General features: G+C 45.8%; 1 protein-coding gene across 1 annotated transcript; it reads right to left on the bottom strand.

Annotated features, from left to right (window-relative positions):
• Positions 1 to 790: 790 nt before the first annotated feature.
• GPR75 (G protein-coupled receptor 75) lies at positions 791 to 4,242 on the bottom strand. The gene is made up of 2 exons (XM_072140556.1): positions 4,115 to 4,242; positions 791 to 3,884 (listed from the first exon to the last, which is right to left on the bottom strand). Exon 2 carries the CDS (start codon positions 2,564 to 2,566, stop codon positions 953 to 955), a length of 1,614 nt encoding a protein of 537 aa, XP_071996657.1. The 5' UTR covers positions 2,567 to 3,884; positions 4,115 to 4,242; the 3' UTR covers positions 791 to 952.
• Between the last annotated feature and the right edge of the window lie 6,985 nt (positions 4,243 to 11,227).

The following is an 11,227-nucleotide window of genomic DNA, read 5'->3' as shown; positions in this document are numbered from 1 at the left end:
AGCTCAGATCTTATTCAAGAAAAGATCATCTAAGATCTACTAAAACATAGGCAAGACCCAGGGTCGGCCCCAGGATCCTGTAGGCCCCTGGGCGACAGAACCTCAGTGGGCCCCTTTGCAGTGAACTCACGTGGCGGCATTCAACATTCATAAACTAAAACAGTCTCCTGTCCTAGAATATTCCCTAGTTTAGGATGGTCATTTTATGTAAGCCTCACTCGTACCCTATGGATTCATTAGATACAGCCCCCCTCGCCCCCACAGATTTCTCCCTCCAGCAGCATTGGGTCCGGGCACTTGCCCAGGTATGCCCAGTGCTGGCGCCGGCCCTGGCGAGACCAAATGTAACCCAACATGTTCAGTGTTTTGACCACATCCTAAAAGGTAGAAGTAAAAGTGTGAACTAATATTTCCCCTTAAGAAATAATGGATGATAATTTTGCCGCATCGCATCTGTTTACTCATGAGCAAAATAATCCAAAACAAACAGAACGACTGCAAATATTTAACATGATAACTGTCTTCTTACACAAGTCCCCCAAATATTTGCTCACAATTAAACACATTCTACATCCAATAAAAAAAAAAATACAATTTCATTATAAAGAAATCCAGAGGTTGAATCATTTTACCTTATTTTCCGCAGATGCCCCCGAAAAAAGCAAAAATTCCCAAGATTATAACATGAATAACTTGCAGTATAGGACTAAGACAAAAATTAAAAGGGGTGCTCTAGTACAATGCCCAAACGCAAGCAAAATATAAAAAAAATACCAAGTAGTTCCTCCGCTCAATGTGAAGTGTCGCACTGTTTAATAAAGTTATATGAAAAATATCTTTTAATACATGAGTTCTAATACTTATGAAAGTGTCAATTGTAAACCTATACTTTTTATGGCAAGTTTAATAACAAGATAGAAATGCTTACAAGATGCATGTTACAGTCTCGCTGTCAGACAGATGGCACGGGTATCTGCTTGGCAGAAGTGCTCTCACACTCTTGCATCAAGTCATTGGTGGTATGGTAGTGCATGGCAATATACGATTTGGCAAATCCGAAGGTGGAGTTGACAGGTTGCAGGCTGTTGGGGGTGCTTATTTCTTGGGAGGGGCTGCTGTTATAGATGCTATAGTAAGGTTCTATGCGGGTATTAATGGGGGTAGAACTGCTTTGGGCGTAGTGCTGGTGCCCTCCTGATCCTTTAGGACTCAGGATGCTGTCTTTTGAATGACTTGGGCCGCAGGCTTGGTCAACAAACTTTTTTTGAGGTTTTGGCGACAACATGTAAGCAGAATTGGTTTCGTGGTGCGAGGACTTGTTTCTGTTCACCTCTAAGCTGCCTTTGCCCATGGCGCGCAGTCTTGTTTTTTGTTTGCAGCATATAAACCCAAGGGCGACATATTGGATGCACCACAGCACTCTCCGCCTCAAGCCGGCGCTGTTACGGGAGTAGATAAATGGGTTTAATCCGGACTTCAAAAAGATCAGCGTGAAACCACAAAGCTCAAACTGGTACAGGATAAAACTGCTGCTGTTCGTCAACACGTCTTGTACCAAGGAGATGCCTAGAGGTAGGCAGCAGATGAGGACGGATAATACAATGACGACACAAGTCACCACGGCTTTGGAATCCTTTGCTGTGGACAGGTTGACGGCCGACACCAGTTGTAGTCTGCTGGATGGCACGGGCATCTTGCTCAGTTTCTTTGTGTAGGCGTGAGTCTGGACGTGCTGAAGTTTGTTGTAGTTCTGGTTCCTGTATAGGGCAGGGACAGCACACTGCACCCCATCCACTCCAGGGGCAATAAAGGGTTGGGGCCTAGTAGTGTCAACAGTAATGATAGGACATTTCCTCACCTGTGCGTTTTTCCTCAGAGCCTGGGCAATCATGATGTAAGAGGCCGACACCACCGCAACACAGAAGGTAAAATCTATCACGTACAAATACAGGATAATTTTCCCCTCTCCACTGATCAAGCTGTACATAGGTAGGCAGATGCGAGATTTTCGTGTCCTCAGCGTAGCCAATGTGGCGAGGGTAAAGCTTGTGGTCCACAGGAGAACTGTGAGCATTAAAGTGCAGGGGAAAGAAGCCGTCCGGTTGGGCTGCTGCCCTAGAACCATCCGCAGCCGATGAAGTGCGATTACAGCTACGGTTTTCAAAGACATTATAATAAATCCAGAACTGGTGAGATGAAACGTGAAGCAAAACGCGTCAGGGACGTTACTGCCGGTGTCAAAAAACAAGACAAAAGCAAACATCGGAGCAGAAATGCAACAAATAAAGAGGTCACAGAAGGACAGGTTCAGTATCATGAAGTCAAAGTTTGTCCGAAACTTCCTGAAGGCAGGATCAAAAAAGGACAAGAACACCACCAAGTTTCCATAGGATCCCAGGCAGAAGATAATGACCAGCAGGAAGGTGCAGGTGACCAGCGTGGCAGTGTGGATAATCTGCTGGATGTCCCTTAGCGTCCCATTTCCAACATGAGACACTGAGGTGCTGTTCACATAATCGTATCGGGTCTGATCTGCAAAATCTGTCATTCTGTCGGATAAATTCATGGTTAATACTGACGTGATCCAGGGGGTCGGTGGTGCAGGTTTAGCCCGGGAGAAGAACCCCTCTCCCAGACAAGTCCATGAAGGAGGCAGAAGTCTTGCAGGAGCCTTATTGAAGGCCAAGATGATTAGTGATCTGTAAATGCCTGTACGGCAAGAGCTGAAGCAGTGTTCTGGGAGCCATAGTAGATGTGTGGAGCAGGATCACATCCCAGGCTGGAGGATATGGAGCAGGATTACATCCCAGGCTGGTGGATGTGTGGAGCAGGATCACATCCCAGGCTGGAGGATATGGAGCAGGATCACATCCCAGGCTGGAGGGTATGGAGCAGGATCACATCCCAGGATGGCGGATGTATGGAGCAAGATCAGATCCCAGGCTGGAGGGTATGGAGCAGGATCACATCCCAGGCTGGAGGATATGGAGCAGGATCACATCCCAGGCTGGAGGGTATGGAGCAGGATCACATCCTAGGCTGGAGGGTATGGAGCAGGATCACATCCCAGGCTGGAGGGTATGGAGCAGGATCACATCCCAGGCTGGAGGGTATGGAGCAGGATCACATCCCAGGCTGGAGGAGATGGAGCAAGATCAGATCCCAGGCTGGAGGAGATGGAGCAAGATCAGATCCCAGGCTGGTGGATTTATGGAGCATGATCACATCCCAGGCTGGTGGATGTATGGATCAGGATCACATCCCAGGCTGGAGGATGTATGGTCAGGATCACATCCCAGGCTGGAGGATATGGAGCAGGATCACATCCCAGGCTGGTGGATGTATGGAGCAGGATCACATCCCAGGCTGGTGGATGTATGGAGCAGGATCACATCCCAGGCTGGAGGGTATGGAGCAGGATCACATCCCAGACTGGAGGATGTATGGAGCAGGATCACATCCCAGGCTGGTGGATGTATGGAGCAGGATCACATCAAAGGCTGGTGGATGTATGGAGCAGGATCACATCCCAGGCTGGAGGGTATGGAGCAGGATCACATCCCAGACTGGAGGGTATGGAGCAGGATCACATCCCAGACTGGAGGATGTATGGATCAGGATCACATCCCAGGCTTGAGGATGTATGGAGCAGGATCACATCCCAGGCTGGAGGATGTATGGATCAGGATCACATCCCAGGCTGGTGGATGTATGGAGCAGGATCACATCCCAGGCTGGAGGATGTATGGAGCAGGATCACATCCCAGGCTGGAGGATATGGAGCAGGATCACATCCCAGGCTGGAGGATATGGAGCAGGATCACATCCCAGGCTGGAGGATATGGAGCAGGATCACATCCCATCTATGTGCTTCTCCATGTCACCTACAACACACACAAGACTCCATTTTAACACAACATCACAAGTCCCTGCATCATCAGCACCAGGCTGCGGCCTCTACGAGCCGTGGACCCCCGGCCCTCCCCGCATCACAGCCCCCTCCTCCCCGCTCCATCTATTAGCAGGGCCGCCTGCAGGATCGCAATGACACCCGGCGATGCTGACATAACCCGGCGCTCTGCGGCTTAACCCATCGTGCGGGTGGTGTTCATACCTGACGGTAGCGCCGATGACAGCCGCACCGACACATCGGGAGATCCGAGGAGCCGCACAACATCCAGCGCTGCCCAGCTCCACTCTCACAACCAATTACCACTGGGAGAGCAGCCAGCCAATAGCCGGCCGCGCCTTACTCGCATCCAGCGATGCGAGTAGTGAGAGGAGGCAGCTGATTGGCTGATGAAGGCTGAGCTGCTGCTTTTTAGTGTTTGCACAGAGAAAATGATGATTAAAGGTGATGGATTGAGATCTAGAGACAATGGCCCTGGAAGCAGAGATCTTACATCCATTTTTTTTTACAGCTTGGGTGCTCTTTTATGTTCTGCATCTTGATATTAATAAGTTTTGAAGCAACTACAGCTGCACTGTAACACACACACACACACATACATATATATCTAAATAAATAATATTACTATATTCACACAATCGTATTGGGGGCCATAACCTGTCCACCATTGTGTTCAATTACATCCGGTCACGTGTCTCACCGCACTATGACAGAGTCGGGTTCACCTGGGTTCAGTCGGAGGTGAACAACACGGTCGTGTGCATGAAACCTACCACTACGGATCTACCTATTAAGGTAGATCCGGAGGTAGGTGCCTCTAACATATGTAAGGATAGCCCTTTTTAGGGCTAATCCTTTACTCCCCTCTATCTTTTCGAATCTTTAATCAGGGTCATATGCAAATTTTCTAAAGAGGCTACTGGGGCTTGGAGAAGCCGGAGCTGAGGCTACATGGCGCAGCTACTCCATGGCGCAGTAGAATCTTTGATCCGCCTACCCAGTCATCTTCAGCGCGCAGCTCCTTGTAGCACTTGTCCGTGAAGCTGGAGTTCTGCGCATGCACAGCAGCTCCGACTTTAGAGCCGAAATCGTGCAGCCGCTGGTCCAGCTTCGCAGACAAGTGCGCGCAGCTCCACGACCCGGTAGCCTCTTTAGTAAATTTGCATATTACCCTGATTAAAGATTAGAAAAGATAGAGGGGAGTAAAGGATTAGCCTAAAAAGGGCTATCCTTACATATGTTAGATGCACCTACCACCGGATCTACCTTAATAGGTAGATCCGTAGTGGTAGGTTTCCTTTAAACCCAATCCTCCTTTCCAGACCCTCCTATTGGGCAACTGCCTAGTCACACAGCACATGCTAATGAAAGGTACAATATAACATATCTTGTTTTCAGTAAAACCAATTTTTTATACAAAAACACTTTGGCAGTGTATGTACTATGCTCTATGGGGACTGGGGGAGTGCTAAAAATGGGTCTCCTGGTGACAGGTTCCCCATTAAAGACACTTCATATTTTTTTATAATGTGTGGTGGTAGTATCCATAGCAGCTGCTATAGGTTCCCCCCAATACACATCTATTCATAGTTCTGCACTGATTTGATGTGTAATGTAAAGCTCCTGATACAGAATGGTCTTTTACCTCATCTGCTGCCATTCCTATCTATAAAATGGCTGGAGATACGTCCATGACCATCTACCTTCCAGGACCTTGTGATACTTTTCATGAATACGATATAAGCTTAGGCAGATTTCTTCTCATCCCAGTAGCACCAGACACCACAGTCAGTGCAGTTTTGTCTCTTTTTGCTATGAATATTGTCTGACTTTCCATCCCTCAGCTCTGTTATTTCCCCCCCCCCCCCCCCCCCCCACACACACACAGCACAGTAGTTAGATAAAGCTTTGGCATAATGAAATTAATAAATTTTCATTGAAACTACATTATACAGAGAAAGAGTCTCTTTACACACATAAAGTACTATTTTCTATACTGACCACTGTAAATTTGATTTTATAATACAAATACATAAAAACAACAGCAGGGGCGTAACTAGGAGAGGCAGGGCCCCATAACAGTCTTCTGAAAGTAGTCCCCCCTACCCCCTCAGAAAACATACATATTTGTACACTTACACATTTACCCACTGATATATACACTCACCGGCCACTTTATTAGGTACACCATGCTAGTAACGGGTTGGACCCCCTTTTGCCTTCAGAACTGCCTCAATTCTTCGTGGCATAGATTCAACAAGGTGCTGGAAGCTCCTCAGAGATTTTGGTCCATATTGACATGATGGCATCACACAGTTGCCGCAGATTTGTCGGCTGCACATCCATGATGCGAATCTCCCGTTCCACCACATCCCAAAGATGCTCTATTGGATTGAGATCTGGTGATTGTGGAGGCCATTTGAGTACAGTGAACTCATTGTCATGTTCAAGAAACCAGTCTGAGATGATTCCAGCTTTATGACATGGCGCATTATCCTGCTGAAAGTAGCCATCAGATGTTGGTTACATTGTGGTCATAAAGGGATGGACATGGTCAGCAACAATACTCAGGTAGGCTGTGGCGTTGCAACGATGCTCAATTGGTACCAAGGGGCCCAAAGAGTGCCAAGAAAATATTCCCCATACCATGACACCACCACCACCAGCCTGAACCGTTGATACAAGGCAGGATGGATCCATGCTTTCATGTTGTTGACGCCAAATTCTGACCCTACCATCCGAATGTCGCAGCAGAAATCGAGACTCATCAGACCAGGCAACGTTTTTCCAATCTTCTACTGTCCAATTTCGATGAGCTTGTGCAAATTGTAGCCTCAGTTTCCTGTTCTTAGGTGAAAGGAGTGGCACCCGGTGTGGTCTTCTGCTGCTGTAGCCCATCTGCCTCAAAGTTCGACGTACTGTGCGTTCAGAGATGCTCTTCTGCCTACCTTGGTTGTAACGGGTGGCAATTTGAGTCACTGTTGCCTTTCTATCAGCTCGAACCAGTCTGCCCATTCTCCTCTGACCTCTGGCATCAACAAGGCATTTCCGCCCACAGAACTGCCACTCACTGGATGTTTTTTCTTTTTCAGACCATTCTCTGTAAACCCTAGAGATAGTTGTGCGTGAAAATCCCAGTAGATCAGCAGTTTCTGAAATACTCAGACCAGCCCTTCTGGCACCAACAACCATGCCACGTTCAAAGGCACTCAAATCACCTTTCCTCCCCATACTGATGCTCGGGAGAACTGCAGGAGATTGTCTTGACCATGTCTACATGCCTAAATGCACTGAGTTGCCGCCATGTGATTGGCTGATTAGAAATTAAGTGTTAACGAGCAGTTGGACAGGTGTACCTAATAAAGTGGCCGGTGAGTGTACATATCAGTGGAAAAAACACAGAATTTAAAAAATGATTTGTGTTGCAAGATCAAGCACAGAGTAAGTATTCATAATGATGTGTGGGCCATATGTATAAGAAAAGGAAAGAGAAAGTCTACAATGCCCTCACCTGGTATCTCTGGTATAGTACATCCTTGTAAGGTCCTCCGATGCGCTGTAGTGGACTCCTAGGCTTGTCAGATATACATTGATTTACTATGGATTGCAGGGACAGGTGACTATTATATAGACAGTTTTGGGTCCCTGCATAGTTGCATGCTAGTTAGTGTCTCCACACCAAATGACATGCTCCCTCTCAGGTCCATGTGTATTTATACATCATCAGAACAATCTAATTCTGCAGATTTCCATGTCCCAACATGTGTCTCATGTAGCTGATTACACATAGACAAAGATCCGTGTGACTATCTAGATAAAATGTTGGACATTTGGATAAAACTGCTCTCATATCATTGTCCGTTTAATGTCTCTGGGATGATTCAGATCATTTATCTTTTATCTGGGGCATTAGAAGAGTAAAGATTAAGCAGTTCATGGAATATATCCTTATAACCAGATGTTTTCAGCAATTATATGTCATTATGGGAAATTTCACCATGAATCACAATGTTACACTTCCATTATACTTCCATGCCCAGCACTGGGGACCAGCAGATATCCTCTGCAGGAGTGCACATAGTAGCACCTCAGTGGATTTGTGTCTTTCTAGAATTATTTGGGGGTGCATTTTTAAGGGGCTTTCATTCTGTGTATTAGAAGGCTATTACGCTTATTAATAAAAAGTTTTTTTTAATTTTCTTCACACAGAATGCAATGCTAATGACATTGCAGACCACATAATATGACAGAGTGGGGTCACCTGGAGGTGCATAGTGTATACAAATCACCAATACTCTAAAATTTTACAATATTTTGCACTTTTGGGCTCTATATCTCTATAGACAATCATCTTAGCGATCTCATCCATAAATGTAACTTGCAGCTCCTTAGCATATACTTAGGCAGATACTTGTTGTGTAACTGCATTTAAAAAAAAATAGATTTTAATTTTAATTATTCTGTTAGTATTTTTTAAATCCACCTTTGGCATTCAACACTGCCTATATCCTTTGGAGCTCTCATTCAGATTCAAGCATGTCTCCATTATAATGTGATCTCTGTTCTCTTCTACACGTTCCCAATGTTGGTACATACAGGTCTAGTCTGGTTTGAATACAGTGCTTTCTTCAATTCTAGCTAAATGTGTTTGAGATTGAGGTCTGGTGACTGTGGGGGAACCCTACTACTTCATTAATGTGAACCATTTTTCATACCCATAGCACTCAAGTGTACACATTGGGGCAGATTTACTTACCCGGTTCATTCGCGATCCAGTGGCGGGTTCTCCGACGCTGATTCGTGTCTTCTGGCGATTCACTAAGGTACTGCGCCCGGTGTCCACCAGGTGTCGCTGCTGCGCTGAAGTCCGTCTGAGTTCACTGAAGTTCACCAAGCTAGCCTGGGTGCAGGTAAGTGCGTGTCAAGCGACACATTTTTTTTAATCCGTCAGGTTTTCTGACAACCACGACCCCGATTTCCGTCGCGTGTATGTCGCCGATTCGCCACAATCCGATCGCGTCACAAATTGGAAAAATTCGGGTTACCCAACGAAAATGTGCGATTTGCGCCCTTAGTAAATGACCCCCATTAACTCGTCTTGTAGGATATGGCTCACATATAGCTTAGCATTGAGACTACCATCTATCCTGGTCAAGTATCCAATGCCTTTAGCTGTGAATCAGACGTTCTCCACCAAACTTTATCATTAAAGGGAACCTACTGTTGATGTCACCTACTCACGTCCCGCCTGCTTGCCGCAACTCTCGCTGACCGCGTCTGGCATTCTCGCGCCTGCGCGGTCAGCATCGCTTGTGCTGTGAGCACAGACATGCGCAGATGAAGCAGTGCCGGCCGGAAGGTCCCCGAATTCATCTGCGCATGCGCCACACTACGCTGACAACTCGCCCTAGGTAGTGTGGCGCATGCGCAGATGAATTCGGGGACCTTGCGGCCGGCACTGCTTCATCTGCGCATGTCTGTGCACACAGCACAAGCGATGCTGACCGCGCAGGCGCGAGAATTGCGGCAAGCAGGCGGGACGTGAGCAGGTGACGTCAACAGTAGGGCCGAGCAAGGGGGCGTTCAAATGAAGACGAAGGGCGGATGAGGGGCGGTAATATTGATTTGAAAATGAGACACTGAGGAGACGTTTCCCGAGGGTGGGGGGAAATATACTCCTCTTCAACCCCGCCCATTTGGCGACTGGAGTAGTCACACTGCACAGGTCTTTCAAAGGTAAAATATAAGTTATCTTTTTCTCTGTAAAGCCGATTCTTGCGATAAAAGATGTTTAGCAGTGTACATGCAATGCTCTATGGGGAAGTGTGGAGGGCTAAAATCAAGGTCTCCTGGTGACAGGTTCCCTTTAAAGTATCATGGCTATTATTATTATATTATATATATTATTACTTATTAATTACCATTTTTAACCCTATTTATTGATTTATATGAACTATTTTATGAAAAGCTGATTTTTGTCTGCCATCTGTTTTTAGACCTGAAGAAGCACTTGAAGTGCAAAACGCGTAGTCTTTGTTGTGCACCATGTTTATCTTCCCAATTAATGGACACCATTTTGGAAATATTTTGGATCAGCGCCATTTCTAATACGTCCAATTTTACACTCCTTGGGGTACGTCAACCTTAGGTTAATTTATCACTACTACACACCCCTGAGGCCACATGCACCTCAGGGGAAAGGATGAGGCTGCGATCACTAACTTCGAAAGGTAATCATGCACAAGGTAGCGCTATTTTCTCTGTCTTTTTGTTTTTGAGCATACTCCACCAAACTTGACAGTTCCTTCAATGCTTCATCCTTTAGTCCCCACCCCCCATGATTTCATGATTCTTTCAGATCCATTTGCACATAAGAAATACAAGTCTGTTGAAATGGATCTCATAAGTCCTCACAACTTCTACTGTCCATTTTCTTTTTTTTTTTTTTTCACAGATACTGTACCTTGTATTGGGCCACCATTCCAGTTTCGTGTAATGTGCCTCACATGATACTTACATGGACGTTTGTGATTGCACCATTACAAAGTATCCGAGCCGCCTCCACTGTTATGTTTGTCACAGCAGAACTGATAGACCTTGAGATGCCTGTGCTTAATTTCATATTCTTCAAGCTATCATGACACTCACAATACAGTTTGGCAATTTCCTTGGCCTAAGAGACTGGTATCGGTGAGATGATGTGGTTTCTTTTTTCTTCTCAAGGCTTCTCGAATGACCATTTGATTGGTAATTACCCTAATGAAACACTGAACTATTAAGGAACGCGAGAACAAGATGGAATTTGTAGTATACAAATATTCCAGTATAACAGAAGCAAAACAGTAACAATGCAGTTACATGACAAGAATACTTACAAGTCAAATATATGAATGAGATAGCCAAGATAATCGTCTATAAAATGATGGTTGTCGAAAAGTACTAAATATTTTTTTACACTTTTGCTATTCAGGCTGCATACAAATCTTATGTAATGGGCTCACGCCAATACATCGAGCCACCATGCTAGTATAACTTGTATTATACGGGCCACTGCATTCATTTTAACCCCTTGATGTGGAGCTTTTGCAGCCATACTTAGTATCAAGGCTGCATAAACCACTACATTACTTTATTCCCCTGATGAGTGCGTCACACGACGTATGAAACGCGTAGGGATTACATATTAGGGTCTGTACTGGGAGCGTCCTTGTCAGGGCGGGAGCGATATTGTGGGGTCAGGATAGTAACCGATCATAGGGCTTAATAGGTCCTGCACCTCCGGACCAGTACCGCTCGACCAGGAGACGGCGCATCGAA

The sequence above is a fragment of the Engystomops pustulosus genome, chromosome 3, assembly GCF_040894005.1.
Source record: "Engystomops pustulosus chromosome 3, aEngPut4.maternal, whole genome shotgun sequence".
In the NCBI taxonomy this organism is placed as follows: Eukaryota; Metazoa; Chordata; class Amphibia; order Anura; family Leptodactylidae; genus Engystomops; species Engystomops pustulosus.
Note: the sequence above shows the minus strand (reverse complement) of the source record. Positions and strands in the feature narration are given on the sequence as shown.

Coding starts and splice junctions, on each gene's coding strand:
- GPR75 (XM_072140556.1), bottom strand. CDS start 2,566: ATGAATTTATCCGACAGAATGACAGATTTTGCAGATCAGACCCGATAC.